The following is an 18,829-nucleotide window of genomic DNA, read 5'->3' on the forward strand; positions in this document are numbered from 1 at the left end:
TTTTATAATTACAACAATGGACTATTTCTTTACCGTCTATATAAATTTCATTCCTACTTCTCTCTTCTATAGAATGGCAGTTTCATTTTATCAGACTTTGATTAAAAAATACCATTTTAAATCAACTTGAATTTAAAAAGAGGAGATATCAAGTTCATAATCTGTCACTTGTTTTTCTATGAATAAGCTACTTGCTTCCTTGTTCCCTTATCCAAAAAGGAGATACACTTCTTAATGTGTCCCTGGACGGACCAAAGACTAGGCCTAGGCCTATGCTTTTGCCATGTTTTTCTTTTTAGAAAAACACAATAGATTTGATAGTAAATTGAAGATAGTGCCATGATGTATTCTGAATGTAAAGAAATAAAAAATAACACATAGAGCTTTATGTGGGCCATGTACTAAATATTATCTAATAAATTGAATTGTAAGTTTTTGAATGGAAAGTAAAAAGTAACTATGAAGCTCAAAAAGTTTTATTTGCGGGTAAAGTAGATAACCACCAAATATAACTATAACTATAACTATAACTATAACTGTAACTATAAATACCATATATATCCTCTAACTCCTTCCACACCCACTTTTAATCAATTTTCAACTTTGTTCTCAATTATTCTGAAACTTTAAAAATATGCATAGATTCTAGAGTTGTCAGATGGTCCCAGGAAAATCTCAGAGATAGTCTATCATGATCCTGTCATTTTGCAAACGAGCAAACTGAAGCTCTGTAACAACGTAGCCAAAGTTAGAGGATTATTGCTAAACCCCTGAAAAAGATTGTAAGTCTATAGAAGCTATATAAATCTATAAGAACATATGGTGCCTTGCTTTCTGAGATTTTTCTAGCTTGTCCCCATTCCCTACTTTGATGTGGGTCTTCTCTTCCCTTCATTTTTCCCTAGTCTACTCGGTGCCGTGTCTGCTCCTGTTTTCTTTGGTTGGTTTTTGAGTGTGAACTTCTGGAATGGAAGAGACTTATGGTGGCTCCAGTTTGAGAGTTCATGGCGTCAACTGCTCCAACCCCTCAGAACCTACCACAGAGCCCTCGGGCCCACTCATTCTATAAGTGAGTGAAACCCTCCAGTTCCAGCTGTTATTCTCAAACCACCTGGCTGCATTTTCCAGTGAATAGCTGCTGGCTCTTTGATGATTCTCCTCTTCTCCCTTACAGACATAAATACTACACAAGTCGTGTGGTTGTTGGTGGTTTGTCCCTATTTGCTTGTATACTGGGTTGATAGGGATGCATTTTCACTTAATTTTGTTGTCTATGTTTCCCGTGACTCACTGACTAGGTGGTCTGTTTAGATGTGCGAACTTGGGAAAATCCCAAAACTACTCTGCCACCACGACGACCACCACCACCACCACCACCATATCCCCGTAACTCTCCTGCTTTATATATTTTTTTAAAAACTTCACTGATTTATAATTTAGAATTTACATACCATTAAGGTCACCTATATTAAGTTTACAATTTAATAGCTTTGGAATATTCATGAAGTTGTGCAACAATTGTCATAAAAATAGAGAATATTGGGGCACCTGGTGGCTCAGCTTGTTGAACGTCCAACTTGGGCTCAGGTCATGAGTTTGGTTCATGAGATCGAGCCCCACACTGCACTGGCTGCTGTCAGTGTGGAGCCTGCTTTGGATCCTCTGTCCCCTCCTCTCTCTGCCCCTCCCCCACTTGGACGCACACACTCTCTCTGTTTCTCTCTCTCTGTTTCTCTCTGTCTCAAAAATAATAAACATAGAAAAAGAAAAAAATGTATTTTCATCATCCTATCAAAAAAAGGCCATATTCATTAGCAGTCACTCCCCACCCTTTTTTCCTTCAGCCCTAAGCAATTACCTCTACGCATCTGCCTGTTACGGATACTCCCTCCAAATGGTATCATATAATATATGCTCTTTTGTTAGTGGCAGTAGGTGGCAGAAAAACAAATATGACGTCATGTTTTAAGTTCTTTACTTTAAATGGCAAATAGCAACAATTCCATGATAGACTTTATGGCAACGTGTTTGCATATGATTTGAAGTCGGTTACCTAGTGCAGGACAATAAAACACCATTTGAAAATATAGCATGGCCAATACGAATGGTGACATAACTGTAACTATAAAATGTGATATGTAAGTTTCACTATGTATCTGGACTATTCCAAGCACGTCACATACATGAATGTATTTAACATTCGCAGACATTTATGATGGAAGTACTACCATTATCATCTACATTTTATTGATAAGGAAACAGAGGCAAAGTAAAATAAAGAAAGTCACCCAAACTAGTCAGTGGCAAAGCTGATCCCAAACATAGTTTGACTCAAGTCTCCTAGTTCTTAACCACTCTTCTATAGTGCCTGAGTTGTAGGTGTTTAGTTAAATGCCATTCTCTTCTAAATTGGGGATAATGTCGAGCAGTTTAGGGTAACATATTCTGAGTAATTGATATTTTACTGGAAAATAATTTAAACCTAAGTGGACAAAACAATCATAATCTTTTAGTTCCATAAATATTCTTTCAAACTTTCCTATAGTGCCTTTTTCTTCTATCTTAACTACAACATAATTTGAAAGCCTTCATTATCTGTAGCAGATGGGGCTTTAATTGTTTTCAATAAAGCAATGGCTACTTTGTCCTAAAACATATTTGATATACAACTGACCATATTCAAATACAATTGGTTACCACTGACCTCTTTATTTTGATGACATAGGAAGAACTATAGACCTAAAAGAAGTTGACCACTAAACATAAGATATTAAAATATTTCTCAGTAAGCTCAGCATTAGATTGAGTTGAACAAAATTAATTATAATCAAGTAAAATCTCATAGGACTTTACAAGAAAGGGGGAAAAATAGTGCAGACTTCATAAAACTGGCAAAGTTGGAATAATAACTCTCAGATTTCTTCTGTCCTGAATCAACCCATCTAATAACCATTCTGCCTCCCATGGGAGGAAAGGAATCTCTCCTGTTTAATAAAAGCTTCTTTCTTTCTAAAATCTTAGAAAAGGGAATTGAAGATTTCTTTTGAAGTTACCAGGATCAAGAACGAACTAAAATAGAAATTTAGCAAATTACTAGGGAGGTGACTGGCAAAGAGTGGAGGAAGCACACTCTTCTAGAATAAGCAGATATCTTCTAAGATACATTTTCACAATAAATGTTCAGAACCTCACTTTCTGTTGTCCAGCACCCTGTTCCAAACATCCCGGAGCCCAAATCCCATCCCCTTCTTGATGCGCATGCCCAGAGCTCTGTGCTCCCTAGATCACCTGGGATCTTTGACACAGCCCTGCTCATAAAAAGAGCAGCCGCTGTAACATCGCCAAATACCGAAACACACTTTTGACCTGCCTCGGTGACATGATACTTTAACGTGGGAGCAATAATAAAATTAAACAGTACTCAAGTTTAGCTCCCAGTCCCAGGAGCTCGCCTAGAAGTGAATCAGTGTCGAATTTGTTGGCGGGGTGCACTACATGGCACTATTTTGGAAATCAGATGGAATAGTGCCTTCTCAGAAAGAACTTTGCCAGTTGTGAAATTGTGCAAGTGAATTTATAATTATTTTTGACATTTTCTGGGTAGTTCCGTAAAGAAAATCTAAGTATAGTTATACTTCACATTTGGAAGTGTGATAAATGATAGTCAAGTTTTTCAAGTTGCTGTTCACTTGCTAGAGTAGCATTTTAAATATCCAAAGCCTTGCTCTCACAAGTTCTGCCTGAATTACACCTGGTTGAATTCATTTCGCATGCATCCACTAAGTGACAGCTCTCTGACAAGTTTTTACTAGTTCACTTCAAATTAATTTGGATAAATATATGTAAATATTAGGCATGCACTTTAAATCGTGTTGAAAAACAAATGCAACAGGGAACACTTCTACATGACGGAAAGTGGATGGTCTGAAAGAAAGAAAGGAATCAAGAGCTTGGGCGGTTGCGGAATGGGGAAGCAATCCTCTCTTAACATGTCAGTTCGACAATTAGGAGATTATCTCTTTCAACTGATTTTTATGGATGCACCAAATATACAAACAGCAGGACATTTTATAAATGAGAAGATAAAATGGCTGGATGAGGAAAGTGGGTCCAAATGGAAACAAATTCCAGAAACTCACCAGTCGTGCAGTTTTCAAATTCAATGTCGTCAATGGCAGCTCCTCCTCCCAGATCCCTTGTTCTGATGCCTTGAAATATGACTTCAAAATTCCTTAACTTGCCTAGCAGGATGACTGCCTTTTGCCAATGATCACCGGAGTTCTGCTCACTTTCTTGCCACACTTTTGACAGTCCTTTCTCCGTCTGAAGGGAACAAGTTTGCATCAGAGAAAAAGAAGAAAAAAAGCCAATCGTTTAGAATTGAAGCATTTGATCAGTGAAAACTGGTGGAAAAACAGACACTGGAACGCTGACACTTTCCATAGTTTTTCCTAGCAGACGTACTGGTAACTCTGTTTGGGTGTTTTCAGAGACACCATTATTTAAAAGTATCCTACTCAGTCCATTCTGCCTCTCCCTTGTATGCACACAAGCTTCTCGATATCTGATGGGATCTGAACATTTTACAGAAGCCCTGGATTTTAGCTTGGGATGCTCACCCAAACGTCTGTTCATATTCTGTAATTATTTAGACTGCATCGCCCTTCAAAGAGCTGAAATAACTTACATGCGCAAAGAGAAAAAAGAGATGAAAGGAAGAACGTGTGGGAGAAATCATTATCCCTGATGATATGACAAAGGAATTATGAAATGAGCCATGGTGGCAAAGTGATGATTTCTAAGATCCGTAGGATTTCAAAAATACTATTATTTGTTATTTTGGCTTAAAAAAATCTATTATAATATGATTGCTATGTGAGCATCAAGTACAACTATCTCTACACCACATTTTTCACTTGCAAAGGAAAAATAAATTTTCTGAAAAAATTATATAAGTATCTCCTCTGAATGTTTAAGGTTGGTTTCATTGTTCTTTGCTATTCTGGGCCTAGCTCCTCCTGAGAATTAGATGTTTTCATAAATCATGATGATGGACACATAGCAAAGAAAGAAAGAAAGAAACTATACATTTACTATATATAGCATTATACATATATATACAGACACACACATCCATCCATCTATCCATTCATCCATCAATATATGATTATGTTTATGGTTACCCCCAAATAATTACTATCTCAACAGAAAGATGTATTGAGGGGAATGGCAATCAGAAAATCAAGCAAGCTGTTCCAACAGATTCATAGCAAACAGCTATGAAATACATAATATACAGGGTTTTTTTTTAATATAGGCTAAAGAAAAAGAGAAATATTTGCAAAAAGAAGATCCAAAGGAGTTATATTTTCATAGGTTTGTGCTTTTAGGGCACTAATGTTGATAAATATGGCTGACACCTTGTTCTGCTGAGGGAGACACAATCAAGAAGTTCCTCCTCGGTTGAATTACAGAGAAAGTGGAACCACGTATCAGTTAATACAAAATTAACCTTGCAAAAACAACTAACGGTGTGTAGATAGATCTTTGAACATCTTTTCCCAAAAAGATGACAAATCTTCCTTTTGCCTTGAAGGGGATGGGAAATTCACACCTAATTAATGGAATTTCATATCTTTTTTGATGACTAAAGAAGAGAAGTCTTTTTAAAAGTTAATCTTTGAATGTCAACGATGTGTTGGTGATGTGGAATCAAAGGAATGATTAGTTAAATTAAAGATTAAAGTAAAGGGGGACTGTCTGACACATAGCAACATAACAGCCATAGATATTGATAAAGTCTGTCTTAATTTACAAACTCAATTCACTTTGCTAATATTTCCTATTAATCAACTTCTGAAGTTTGCAGTGCTACTCATTAACTACGACAAGCCCCCAAAGGGTTTTCCACAAATACCATCACAGAAGATTGTGTCATCACTTTAATCAATAACATAAAAACCATTTCTTAAATCTTACAACTGACCTTCTAATAAAAAAGGATATTTGAATAATATATCCATTAGCATTTTATGTAGGAAGAAATGAAAATGAAGGTGAATTCTTTTGAAAACCAACCATGGATCAATCTAATGGCAGGTTACTGGAGAATATCATTCTAATATATTTACTATTATTTCACTTTAAATATAACATATCAAATCTTATCCACATAATTATCAAAATTATTCATCAAAATGTAAAATAGAGATTTACTTATTGACCTATATGTCCATTTATTCATTTATTCAGCAAATATTCGATGTTCACACGTACTGTAATGTTAGATATCAGGAATAAAAAGGTGGAAAAATAAAGACAGTCTAACCTGTGGAGGTAAAGATCTATTATGAGAGAGTCATAAAAATGACTTACTATAAAAGGGCAATATAAATATAAATTTTATTTATTTAATATATTTATTTTCTGATATATATCAATATATACCAGAATACTTTCTAAAAAATTTTTAACATTCATTTATTTTTGAGAGACAGACAGATCATGAGTGGGAGATGGGCAGAGAGACAGAAAAACACAGAATCCGAAGCAGGCTCCAGGCTCTGAGCTGTCAGCACAGAGCCCAACGTGGGGCTCAAACCCATGAACTGTGAGATCATAACCTGAGCCAAAATTGGACGCTTAACTGAATGAGCCACCCAGGTATCCCAGAGTACTTTTTTAAAAAAGAAGTTAATGGGGTGCCTGGGTGGCGCAGTCGGTTAAGCGTCCGACTTCAGCCAGGTCACGATCTCGCGGTCCGTGAGTTCGAGCCCTGCGTCAGGCCCTGGGCTGATGGCTCGGAGCCTGGAGCCTGTTTCCGATTCTGTGTCTCCCTCTCTCTCTGCCCCTCCCCCGTTCATGCTCTGTCTCTCTCTGTCCCAAAAATAAATAAAAAACGTTGAAAAAAAAATTAAAAAAAAAAAATAAAAAAGAAGTTAAATATCAATTTAATTTTTGTTCCACACACATTGTTGCTTTATTTATTTAGTTAATATTCTTATTTTAATTGTTTCTAAATTAAGAAATGAAAAACCTCTGGCTTTCAACTCATGACTTTACCACTGGCCAAAGATTTATCTCATACATTCATTCATAAGGATGTTCAATTCAAGAACCCAAGGCAATATACATTAAAAATGATTGGCCATGCTAATAACAGTAAAAATAGACATTAATACAACAATGATTAAATTATAGAAATCAAAGGAATACTCTCTTCTTATTTAGCCTTTTACTCAACTTTGAACTGATATTCCATGTATTACACATATTGACTCTTTATCTTATATATTGCATATTTGTTATGGCAATGTATTTGACCGCATATTTTATGTCAGCGTTTCTCTTTTGTGCTATGAAAAGAAAAGTAGTAAGAAATACTAAAATGATAGAGTACCTTCAAGATATACATTAATAAGGTATACCATTTAGAATATTAGTTTCAGAGGTTTGAGGTGAATATATAAAATTTTCCTAGATATTAGCCATTTTTTCAAAACCCATGGATCAACAAATTTCTATCAGGTGACACCTTTTTCATATTTGGAATCTGTTTCTGGAGTTTCTGTATCAGTCTCTAATCTCTCAATTGCTCCATCAATGTCATACTTACTAAGTTACCATATTTTCTTTTTCTGGAAAGATTTGAATAGATCTGTTTTCCATATCCCTCCTCCTAATAATAACAATTCAAACCCTGAACATTACATATAGTTTTATATAAACATAAGAAGGTTCTGAAAAGTAGAGAGAAGACAGACTACCTGGGAACCTCAGGACTCAAGGAATCATAAAATGGTGAGTTTCCTAAGTTTTCTTTTTGTCTCATATATTGCCAAATGAATATGTGAATCTGGCAACATGAAAATCCAACAGGCATAGACTACTCTCTCTAGGCAGAGGGCCAGGAAAAAGAAAATCGAGCAAGAAAGAAAACATTTTGATAATGACTGTTCTGTAACAGCCAGACATCATAGAAAATGTATACTCTATCCCCAAACCCAACAGCAAAGGCTGAGCAGAGAGCCTAGACTTCCACCCACATCAGGGCCCAGGGACCCCAAGACCCCTCTTCCCAAGACTTTTTCAAATGAAGGAAAACTAAAAATCTGTCACCAGTAGACACCCCTTAAATGAATGGCTAAGGGAATTTCTTTAAGCATAAAAGAAATGATAAAAGAATGAATCTTATACTATCAAGTAGGGACAAACACAGACACACACACACACACACACACACACACAGCAAAAATGAGTAAATGCAATAAATTTTCTTATCCACAAGGTTCGGATGAATGCAGATGTTGCTTGTTCTGTATCTCAAGGCCAGAAAGATGAGTTAATTCCTGAAGGAAATGACATTGAACTTACATCAAGCTCAGTTTCTTTGATTCAGCAAGCCACAACAGTTAAAAACAAGGATATCAGAAAAATTTTGGACGGTATCTATGTTTCTAAAAAAGGAACAGTTCCTAAGGTTGATGAGTAAGATCTAAGTTGTCCAGCTATAGAAACAGTAAGATGCCAGATGATTTTTCAGACTTATTTGTGATACTTTAATGATATAATAAAAACTGTACTGATTTCAGGCTTTTTCTTAAACAGTACATAGATAGATAGATAGATAGATAGATAGATAGATAGATAGATGATAGATGATAGATAATTTCTGATGGTTGAGGAAAAATTAAAACACTGTCTAATATGGTTCTTAATGTATATAAAGGAAAGAGTTAAGGCATAAACATTATGAATACAAGAGAGTAAACACATAAAGGGAGGTAAAATGTCTACACTTGAGTCTATTAAGTCTTAATGTTACATTATAATAGGTCACATTTTCATCCTCAATTTTTTTTTCTTTTGTTTTTCTCATATATTCATTCTCCCAAAATGAATCATAGAGTAATTTAATGAATAACCAAAATATTGAATTGTTTTACCCTGAGATATCATATATTTTTTGACTTGTTCAGGACTGTATGCCACTTACTAAAACTTTAGTCTTTTTAATAAATAAGTTACCTACTTATTATAATGTTTATTTAGATATATGACGAAGTGTTTTACAATGGTGAGTGGAATACAGCAAATGACTGGCCTTCTTCCTTTTCATAAATTACCAGAGACAGCAACTCACATCACTATAGATGCGTGAGTTCATAGGCCACAGTTACTAGTCTCCGAGAGGCCAAATAAATATTAAAAGATGACGATAAGCTGAACAATATAATACCTAATGCAGAATTTTAAAAACAGATGGAATCAGAGTTTTAGTACTGGGTACTGTATGGAAGTGTTCAATCACTATATTGTACACTATGTTGTATGCATGAAACTAGTATTACAATATATATCAACTCTCTAGATTTTAAGTAAAGACTTTAAAATATATATTAAAAAAATAAAAATAAAAGGCTTCATGCATACACCTAAGAAGAGAACTGAAGACATGGCAATATAAAATAAAACTGGAAATAATAAAAGTAACTAGAAATATTGCATATGAAAAATATAATATGTACATAAAGAACAAATAGGTATAAAATAGCAAGATGGTTACAACTGAAGAATTAATAAATGAGTAGAAAGATTCAATTCTGAAACTCAGAGAAGCCAGCAACAAAATGAAGAGTAGGAATTGTTTTAAAAAATCTAAAGAGTATTTTAGGGGCGCCTGGGTGGCGCAGTCGGTGAAGCGTCCGACTTCAGCCAGGTCACGATCTCGCGGTCCGGGAGTTCGAGCCCCGCGTCAGGCTCTGGGCTGATGGCTCAGAGCCTGGAGCCTGTTTCCGATTCTGTGTCTCCCTCTCTCTCTGCCCCTCCCCCGTTCATGCTCTGTCTCTCTCTGTCCCAAAAATAAATAAACGTTGAAAAAAAAAATTAAAAAAAAAAAAATCTAAAGAGTATTTTAAAGATAATAATAGAGGGGCGCCTGGGTGGCTCAGTCGGTTGAGCGGCCAACTTCGGCTCAGGTCACGATCTCACACTCCGTGAGTTCGAGCCCCGCGTCGGGCTCTGTGCTGACCGCTCAGAGCCTGGAGCCTGTTTCAGATTCCGTGTCTCCCTCTCTCTCTGACCCTCCCCCGTTCATGCTCTGTCTCTCTCTGTCTCAAAAATAAATAAACATTAAAAAAAAATTAAAAAAAAAAAAAAGATAATAATAGAAAGGCCCCTATATATATATAAAAGGAGTTCTATAAAGATTAAGAAATAAGAGGAGAAATGGAAACATATAAAAATAATACAGATAATACTTCAGAAGTGAGAGAAGACTGAAAGAGATCATGAAGTGCCAAACAAGATAGAAAAGGAAGACAAATGTACTTATGTGCTTATGATAAAATTTAAGGATATGAAAGAAGAAAATGCAAAAAGTTTCCAGAAAATAAAAGGTCAATAATTATATGGAAATCAGACTTCTTCATAGTAACCTTGGATACAAGAGGATAATAAACTAATAACTGCAGGAACTGAATGAAATGATCTTGAACCTTGAGTTTTATATCCAGCCAAATTGTCAAATATGAAAGCATAAAAAAATTACCATAAGATATACAAGAACTCAAATTGGTCATAAAAAAAACACATTACAAATACTGGATCAGATGTTAAAACAAGGAAAGAAATCCAAGGGAATCTTGCAAAAGATATAGAAAGTAAGGGCTGTCTTAAAACACAGAAGTTGGGACCAAAGAATACAGAAAGTCATCACAAATACTCCAGAGCCAAAAATCTAGAAATTACTAATATTTTCAGTTCTTGTGACAGTGGAAAGGAGCATAAGAGAAAGGAAAGGACAGAGATAACATTGTCATGAGAGCATTATAAAGGGCTTATCTAGTTAAGAGGAAGAAATTAACAGGGGTAAATAAACACAAGTATGTGTTTTTAACTCAAAGGCCAAAACCATCCTAAGAACAAAAATCAAATGTAAAACTTAAAGAGAAATGAAATAATAGCCGTAAGACTTACCATAAGAACAATAATAGAAATATAAAAAGGTTAAAGACTAAAACTAAATCATAAAAATAGCTCCAAAAAGTCAATAGGAAAAATGAAAGAGCAGAAAAAAAAATATCTAAGAGATATTTACAAACAATTTACATAAGAAGAAACTTTAAAGATCAAATGACATATAAGGAGATGTTCAGACTGTGGAAATCAGGCAATGGCAGGGTGAATTGGTAAAATATGATGAGTACACCTCACAGAGTGTTTTGCAGCAGTAGGAGATAATTAACTGGATGCATATACCCAAACAAAGATGGGTCTTTAAGATACAGATTGAAGGGGAAAGAGTAATAAACAGAATGAAAGTTAGGACATACTAAAAAAAAATAGGACACATATTATAAAATGCATTTAGCCAAGTGTATATATTAGACTGGTTTCCTGGAAAAGAAGAGAAATGAGACAAAAAATGAAGATAAAAAAATAACTAAAATAGATACAATACACAGTGAAAGGACAAACTCAAAACAATAGAACACATAAATTAAAAGTTGGCTAAACTATGATTTTTTTTAAACGTTTATTTATCATGGAGAGAAAGAGAGACACAGAGAGTGAGCAGGGGAGGGGCAGAGAGAGGGGGGAGACAGAGAATCTGAAGCAGGCTCCAGGCTCCAAGCTGTCAGCACAGAGCCCGACGCGGGGCCTGAACTTACAAACTGTGAGATAATGACCTGAGCCGAAGCCAGTTGCCCAACCAACTGAGCTACCCAGGCGCCCCTATGAGTTTATTTTTATATAACTATATTGTCCTTGGGTAATGTGCTGATTCTAAGTAGTTGTACTAATTTCTCAATATACAGTATTAGCATTTTGTAATGAGACAATCATATTGTCTTTTTACATAGGTTTTATTTGATCCTTGATAATATTTATTCTTCTGTCTTTAAAATTTTTTTTAATGCTTATTCATTTTTGAAAGAGAGAGACAGAGTGTGAGTTGGGGAGGGGCAGAGAGAAAGAGAGGGAGACACAGAATCCAAAGCAGGCTCTAGGCTCTGATCTGTCAGCACAGAGCCTGATGCAGGGCTGGAAGTCATGAACTATGACCTGAGCCGAAGTTGGATCCTTAACTGACTGAGCCACCCAGGCATCCCAGTTCTTTTGTCTTTTTATGTTACTCTTACACTGCCTTGAACTTCCAGAACACTGTCAAATAATGGGCATGATAGTGGTTGTTTCAAGCCACTTTAAAAGAAATAAAAATTACCACAAACAAAAGCTTAATCTATAAGCATTTTAGAAGTATAACCTGTGAAAATTTTGAGGAAATTACACCTTGAATACACATTCATGACTTAATCACTCCCCTGGTTCCCTGAAGAAGAGGCATAACCATGAGGATAGACAACCAGTGGTGTCAGGGAAAAAGTGACCTGCCAGTGGAAGTTGGATGTATCTTCCCCATACCCAGGAGGGCACTGGGCAGACCTTGTGGGAGTTTCTATGGACCATTATTCACAGTGAAATTTCCAAAATGGGTTGTCTCTCTATATGAGCTGGTATGGGTCTAGTGAGTACAAGGAAAACTCATTCATCATTGAAGAGGACTCATTAGTTTAGCTGGATATTAAAGTGAGCAATCAAAATAACATCAGGGTGACCTCACCACTATTAGAATGGCTACTATTAAATAAAAGAATAAGAAATAAATAAAATAACCAATGTTGGTAAGGATGTGGAAAAACAAAGCCTTGTGGACTGTTGTTGATAATGTGAAATGGTGCAGTCACCATGAATTACAGTAAGGCAATTCCTCAAAGACTAAAAATATAACTACAGTATCATCCAGCAATTTCTCTTCTAGGTATATACTGAAAGGTATAGATCTTGGAATCAAGGTCTTGAAGAGAAATATTTGCATATCCATGTGCATAGCAGCATTATTCACAATAACCAAGATATGGAAGAAACCCAAGTGCCTATTAACAGATGAATGGATAAATAAAATGTAGTAACACATATAATGAAATATGATTTGCCCTACAAAGGAAGGGCATCTTACACATCCTATAACATGGATAAACCTTGAAGACATTATACTAAGTGAAATATGCCAATCACAAAAGGACAAAAATACTGTATGATTCCACTTACATGAGGCATCTAAAGAAGTCAAATCCAAAGAGACAGAAAGTAAAACAGTGACTACCAAGGGCTGGGGGAGTATGAAAAGGGGGTTCTTTTTAACAGGCAGAGAGTTTCAGTTTTCCAACATGAATTCTTAGATGGATGATGGTGATGGTTGCACAATAATGTGAATGTACTAAGTACCACTGAATTGTACACTTGAAAACTGTTAAGAGCAGAGGGAGGGCACCTGGGTGGCTCAGTCATTTGAGCATCTGACACTTGATTTCAGCTCGGGTCATGATTCCAAGGTTGTGGATTGAGTCCCGCATCAGGCTCTGTGCTGAGTATGGAGCCTGGTTGGGATTCTCAATCTCCCTCTCCCCCCTGGCCCCCCACTCTCTCTTTGTCTCTCTCTCTAAAATAAAATTAAATTAAAAAGCAGAAGGAGAAGTATTCTTACAAAGAAACTATCAATGATAAAGGAATAAATTTTTTAGGAAGACATAACAATTCTTAACATGTGAGTGCTTAACAGTAGAGCATCCCAATTACACAAGGCAAAAACTGATAGAACTGCAAGGAGAAATAGATGAATCCACTCTCATAGCCAGAGACCAACACCTCTCTCAGAAATGGACAGACCCAGCAGGCAGAAAATCAGTAGAGACATAGATGAACTCAACAGGAGAATCAATCAGCTGGACACACATGATATCTATAGACTACTTCATCCAACAACAGCAGAACACAGATTTCTCTCAAGCTTACATGGAACAGTCGCCAAAACAGATCACATTGTGGGCTATAAACCAAAACTATCAAATTGAAAAACGATGACAAAAAGAAATCATACAGTATGTTTTCATACAACAATGGCATTAAACTAGAAATCAGTAACAGAGAGATAGTAAAAAATCCTTAAACACATGGAGATTAAACAACACAGTTTTAAGTGACACATGAGTCAAAGAAGAAATGTCAAGAGAAATTTAAAAATATTTTGAACTAAATGAAATGAAAACATCAACATGTGTACAATGCAGTGAAAACAGTGTTTAGATGGAAATTTGTAGCATTAAATGCATGTGTTAGAAAAGAAGAAAGATCTAAAACTAATAACCTAACTTTTTATTTACCAATATAGATGTCTCTTATTTCTTTTTCTTGTCTGATTGCTGTGACTAGGTCTAGAAATTTCTATCTTGAAAACTAGAGCAAGAAGAGGAAATTAAATCCAAAAAACAGAGAAAAAAAAAACTTCAGCAGAATTCATTGAAATTGAAAATGGAAAATGAATAGAGAAAATCAGTGAAACCAAAAGCTTTGTTTTAAAAACAAAAACAAAAACTGATAAATCTTTAGCCATGGTAAGACAGAAAAGAGAGTGTACAAATACTAATACCAGAAATGAAAGAGGAGACATCACTGTAGAGGCTGTGGCAATTAAAAAGATAATAAAAGAATGCTATGAGTAACTCTTTGCCCACTAATTTCACAACCTAGATAAAATGTACCAACTCCTTGAAAGACACAATCTGCCAAAACTTACACAAGAAGAAACAGACGATCTAAAAATGCCTGTAGCTATGAAAGAAATTGAATCAATAATTAATAACATACCAAAACTGAAAGACTAACCCAAATGATTTCCTTCGTGAAATCTACCAAATATTTGAGAAATAAATTATATGAATATCTACATTTTCTTTCAAAAGAAGCAAAGGGAATAGTTTCTAATTCATCCTATGAGGACAGGGTTATCCTAATAGCAAAACAGACAAAGACATTATAAGAAAACTAAACTATAGACCAATATCTCTTGTGAACATGAATGCAAAAATCCAGAACAAAATATTAGCAAACTGAATCTCACAAAAGTATAAAAAGAATTTTATACCATGACCAAGTATAATTTATCCCAGGTATGCAAAGCTGGTTCAACATTTGAAAATAAATTAATATAATCCATCACATGAATAGACAAAAAAAAAAAATCACATTATCATATCAAAAATGCAGGGGCGCCTGGGTGGCGCAGTCGGTTAAGCGTCCGACTTCAGCCAGGTCACGATCTCGCGGTCCGTGGGTTCGAGCCCCGCGTCAGGCTCTGGGCTGATGGCTCAGAGCCTGGAGCCTGTTTCCGATTCTGTGTCTCCCTCTCTCTCTGCCCCTCCCCCGTTCATGCTCTGTCTCTCTCTGTCCCAAAAATAAATAAAAGTTGAAAAAAATTAAAAAAAAAATGCAGCAACCATTTATGATAAAAACTCTCAGTAAACTAGGAATATAGGGGAACTTCAACTTGATAAAGAATATCTACAAAAAATCTACAGGAAATATACTTAATGGTGAGAAACTCAGTTTTCCTACTTAAGATCCTGTATCTTAGGCAAGAATTTTGTCTCTTACCATTCCTTTTAACATTGTACTCTAAATCTGTGTCAGTTCAATAAGGCAATAAAAGGCAATAAAAGATAATACAGATTGGGAAGGAAGTTATTAAACTGTTTTTGTTCATAGATGACATGATTGTCTATGTGAAAAACTTGAACCAATCAAAAAACAAGCAAAAACAACAAAAAACTTCCTGGAAAAAAACATGATTAAAGCATAGTTGTAGGATATCAGGTTAACATACAAAAGTCTATTGCTTTCTTATATACCAATGACAAAGTGGGATTTGAATTAAAAACACAATGCCATCTACATTAGCACTGCACCCCACTCCCCCCAAAAGAGTCTAACAAAATACATACAAGATCTATATGAGGAAAACTACAAAATTCTGATGAATGAAGTCAAAGGACTAAATAAACTGAGATATATTCCATGTTCATGGATAAGAAGACTCAATATTGGCAACATGTCATTTCTTCCAACTTGACGTATAAATTCAATGCAACCCCAATCAAAATCTCAGCAAGTTATTTTGTGGATACTAACAAACCTATTTATAAAGTTCATAAAAAGACTTAGAAGAGCTAACATAATATTAAAGAAGAACAAATTTGGAAGATTGATGCTATCTGACTTAAAGCCTTACTATAAAGTTATAGTAATCAAGACAAAATGGTATTGATGAAAGAATAGACAAACAGATAAATAGGACAGAACAGACTCCTAAAGTAGATTTCCACAAACAGAGTGAGCTGATCTTTGACAAAGAAACACAATCGAGCAAAAAGTCTCTTTAACAAATGGTGCTGGAACAAATTGGACATCTATATGAAAACAAATGGACCAAGACACAGACCTTAAACCCATCACCAAAATTAATCCCAAATGGATAATAGACCTATATGTAAAATGTAAAACTAAAAATCTCCTCAAAGATAACATAGGAAAAATCCTAGATGAGTTTAGAGTATGGTGATACCTTCTTAGATACAACACCAAAGACAAGATCCATGAGAGTAGTTAGTTGATAAGCAGGACTTCATTAAAACTCAAAACACCTGCTCTGTAAAAGAGAATTAGAAGACAAGCCCACATTGGGAGAATATTATTTGCAGGAGATACTTCTGATAAAGGATTGTTATCCAAATTATACAAAGAACTCTTAAATTCAACAATAAAGAACTCAATTAAAAAATAGCAAAGACCTTGATAGTTTACCAAAGAAGATAGTCAGATGCCAAATAAGTATATGAAGGGGTGTTCCACATGATATGTCATCAGAGAAATGTAAATTAACACAATAGTGAGATACTACTACGCATCTATTAGAATGGCCAAAGTCCACAACACGACAACACCAAATGATGGTAAGGATGTGAGCAACAGGAACTCTCATTCATTGCTTGTGGGAATGCAAAATGATACTGCTATTTTCAAGACAGTTTGGCAGTTTCTTCCAAAACTGAACATGCTCTCATAATCCAGCAATCGCGTTCCTCAGTATTTAACAAAATAAGTTGAAAATTTATGTTCACATAAAAATCTGCCCATGGATATTTAATTGCCAAAACTTGGAATAAATCAAGATGCCCTTCAGTGGGTAAATGGATAAACTCTGGTACGTCCAGACAATGGAATATTATTCAGTGGTAAAAAATGGGGTGAGGGGAGTATAAAGACATGAAAAGACATGGAGGAAACTTAAACGCAAGTTACCATTAAAAGAAGTCAGTCTTCAAAGACTCCAATCCACACTGTATGATTCTAACAATATGTATTCTCAATAAGGCAAAATTAGGGAGATAATAAAAAGATCAGTGTTTCTGGGGCTAGTGGAGTGAGAAATGAATAGGTAGAGCACAGAAGATTTTTATGGCAGTGAAAATACTGTTTTATAAATGTTCCTTGTCATTATATAACTTTTGTCCAAATCTACAGAATGTACAACATCAAAAGTGAACCCTGGGTAAACTATGGGCTTTGGATGATGATGATGTGTCAATCTAGGTTTATACTTGGTCAAAAATGTACCATTCTGTTGAGTGATAATGATAATGGGGAACACTATGCATATGTAGGAGCAGGGTATATATGGGAAATCTCTGTACCATCCTCTCCAATGTATTATAAACTAAAAATTGCTTTAAAAAATAAATTCTTAACAACAAGAAACTATCAAAAATCTTAAGGAAGTTCATTAAGTAATTGAAATGGGTAATTTGAGAACATGAAGGATTGGGGGATATTAAAAAATCGTTTCAGGAAAAAGCTAAAACTAAATCAGAGCATTAATATTTCTAGAAGCCAAATATGTTATGCAATATATGAAATGGAGTTATCTCAAAATGCAGGATGTGGAATACTTATGTGTCTCCAGGCTTTGAAATCAGACTCCTAGGTTTAAACCTCAGCTCTTCCTGTTGCTAGTAGTTATTCCATCTATAAAATGCATAGTAAATGTGTTTATCTCATCGGGTTGTTGTGGGGATTAAAAGGAAGTAATTTTAATAGAGCTGCTACATTCATTATTGATATCATAATGTTTACCATTATTTTTTGAGCAAAAACGTAAAGAATTGAATATTATGAGTGAAAGAAAAGACACGAGATGTGAAAGAGTTAGGAAACCCATATTTGAATATAAGCGTTCCAAAAAGAAAGGAAAAAGTAAATTGAGGAGAAGCAATAATCAGAAAAAATAATAAAAGAAAACTTCTGAGCTAAAGAACAACTCAAAATTTTAAGATCAAAACATTATTGTGCAACCTCTAAACTCTAAGAGAAACTGTCACAAACTTCCAGAAATAAGAAGTAGTTTACATACCAAAAAATGATGATTATATTGTTATCAGGGTCCTCTTAAATGAAACATTAAATATGTAAAAAAATAGAACAAAATTTTCAGGCCTCTGAGAGTCACAAACAAAAAGAAAAAGCAAGACAAGACAAAAAATTAAAAAAGGTGATCCTAGAACCTATAGCTAAGCCAACATATCATTTTTGTGTCAACTACAAAGATTTAAGCACATTATTGTGTTCTTGTCCTTTGGAAGTGCTTGTCATTTCCTCCTGTCATGGAACTGTGTTTAGCAAAAAAAAAAAAAAAAAAAGAAAAGAAAAACCATACTCCCTTTTCCCAATATTCATAATGCCTTTAATGTTTAAAGAATCATTATAGTCACTCCAAAATGCTTCTGTAGAAGACAACTGTCATGACATTGTGGAAAAGCCAAATCTATAATGATGGCAAACAGATCAGTGGCTGTCAGTGAGTCAGTGGTGGAGAGAACTGAATAGGGGAAGCACAGGGAATTATTTAGAGCAAAAATTTTTCTGTATGGTATAA

The 18,829-nt window shown here is 35.0% G+C and overlaps 1 protein-coding gene across 2 annotated transcripts in view; it reads right to left on the reverse strand.

Moving 5' to 3' along the window:
* Positions 1-18,829, reverse strand: part of MALRD1 (MAM and LDL receptor class A domain containing 1) — a 784,828-nt gene that overhangs the window by 260,966 nt on the left and 505,033 nt on the right. For both annotated transcript variants that reach the window (XM_086714806.1, XM_086714807.1), the window contains one exon: positions 4,140-4,323. In XM_086714806.1, coding sequence (XP_086570932.1) covers positions 4,140-4,323 — 184 coding nt within the window. The remainder of the gene's footprint in view (positions 1-4,139; positions 4,324-18,829) is intronic.

This window comes from Puma concolor, chromosome B4 (assembly GCF_028749965.1).
Source record: "Puma concolor isolate L17-30 chromosome B4, mPumCon1.1.hap2, whole genome shotgun sequence".
Taxonomy (NCBI): Eukaryota; Metazoa; Chordata; class Mammalia; order Carnivora; family Felidae; genus Puma; species Puma concolor.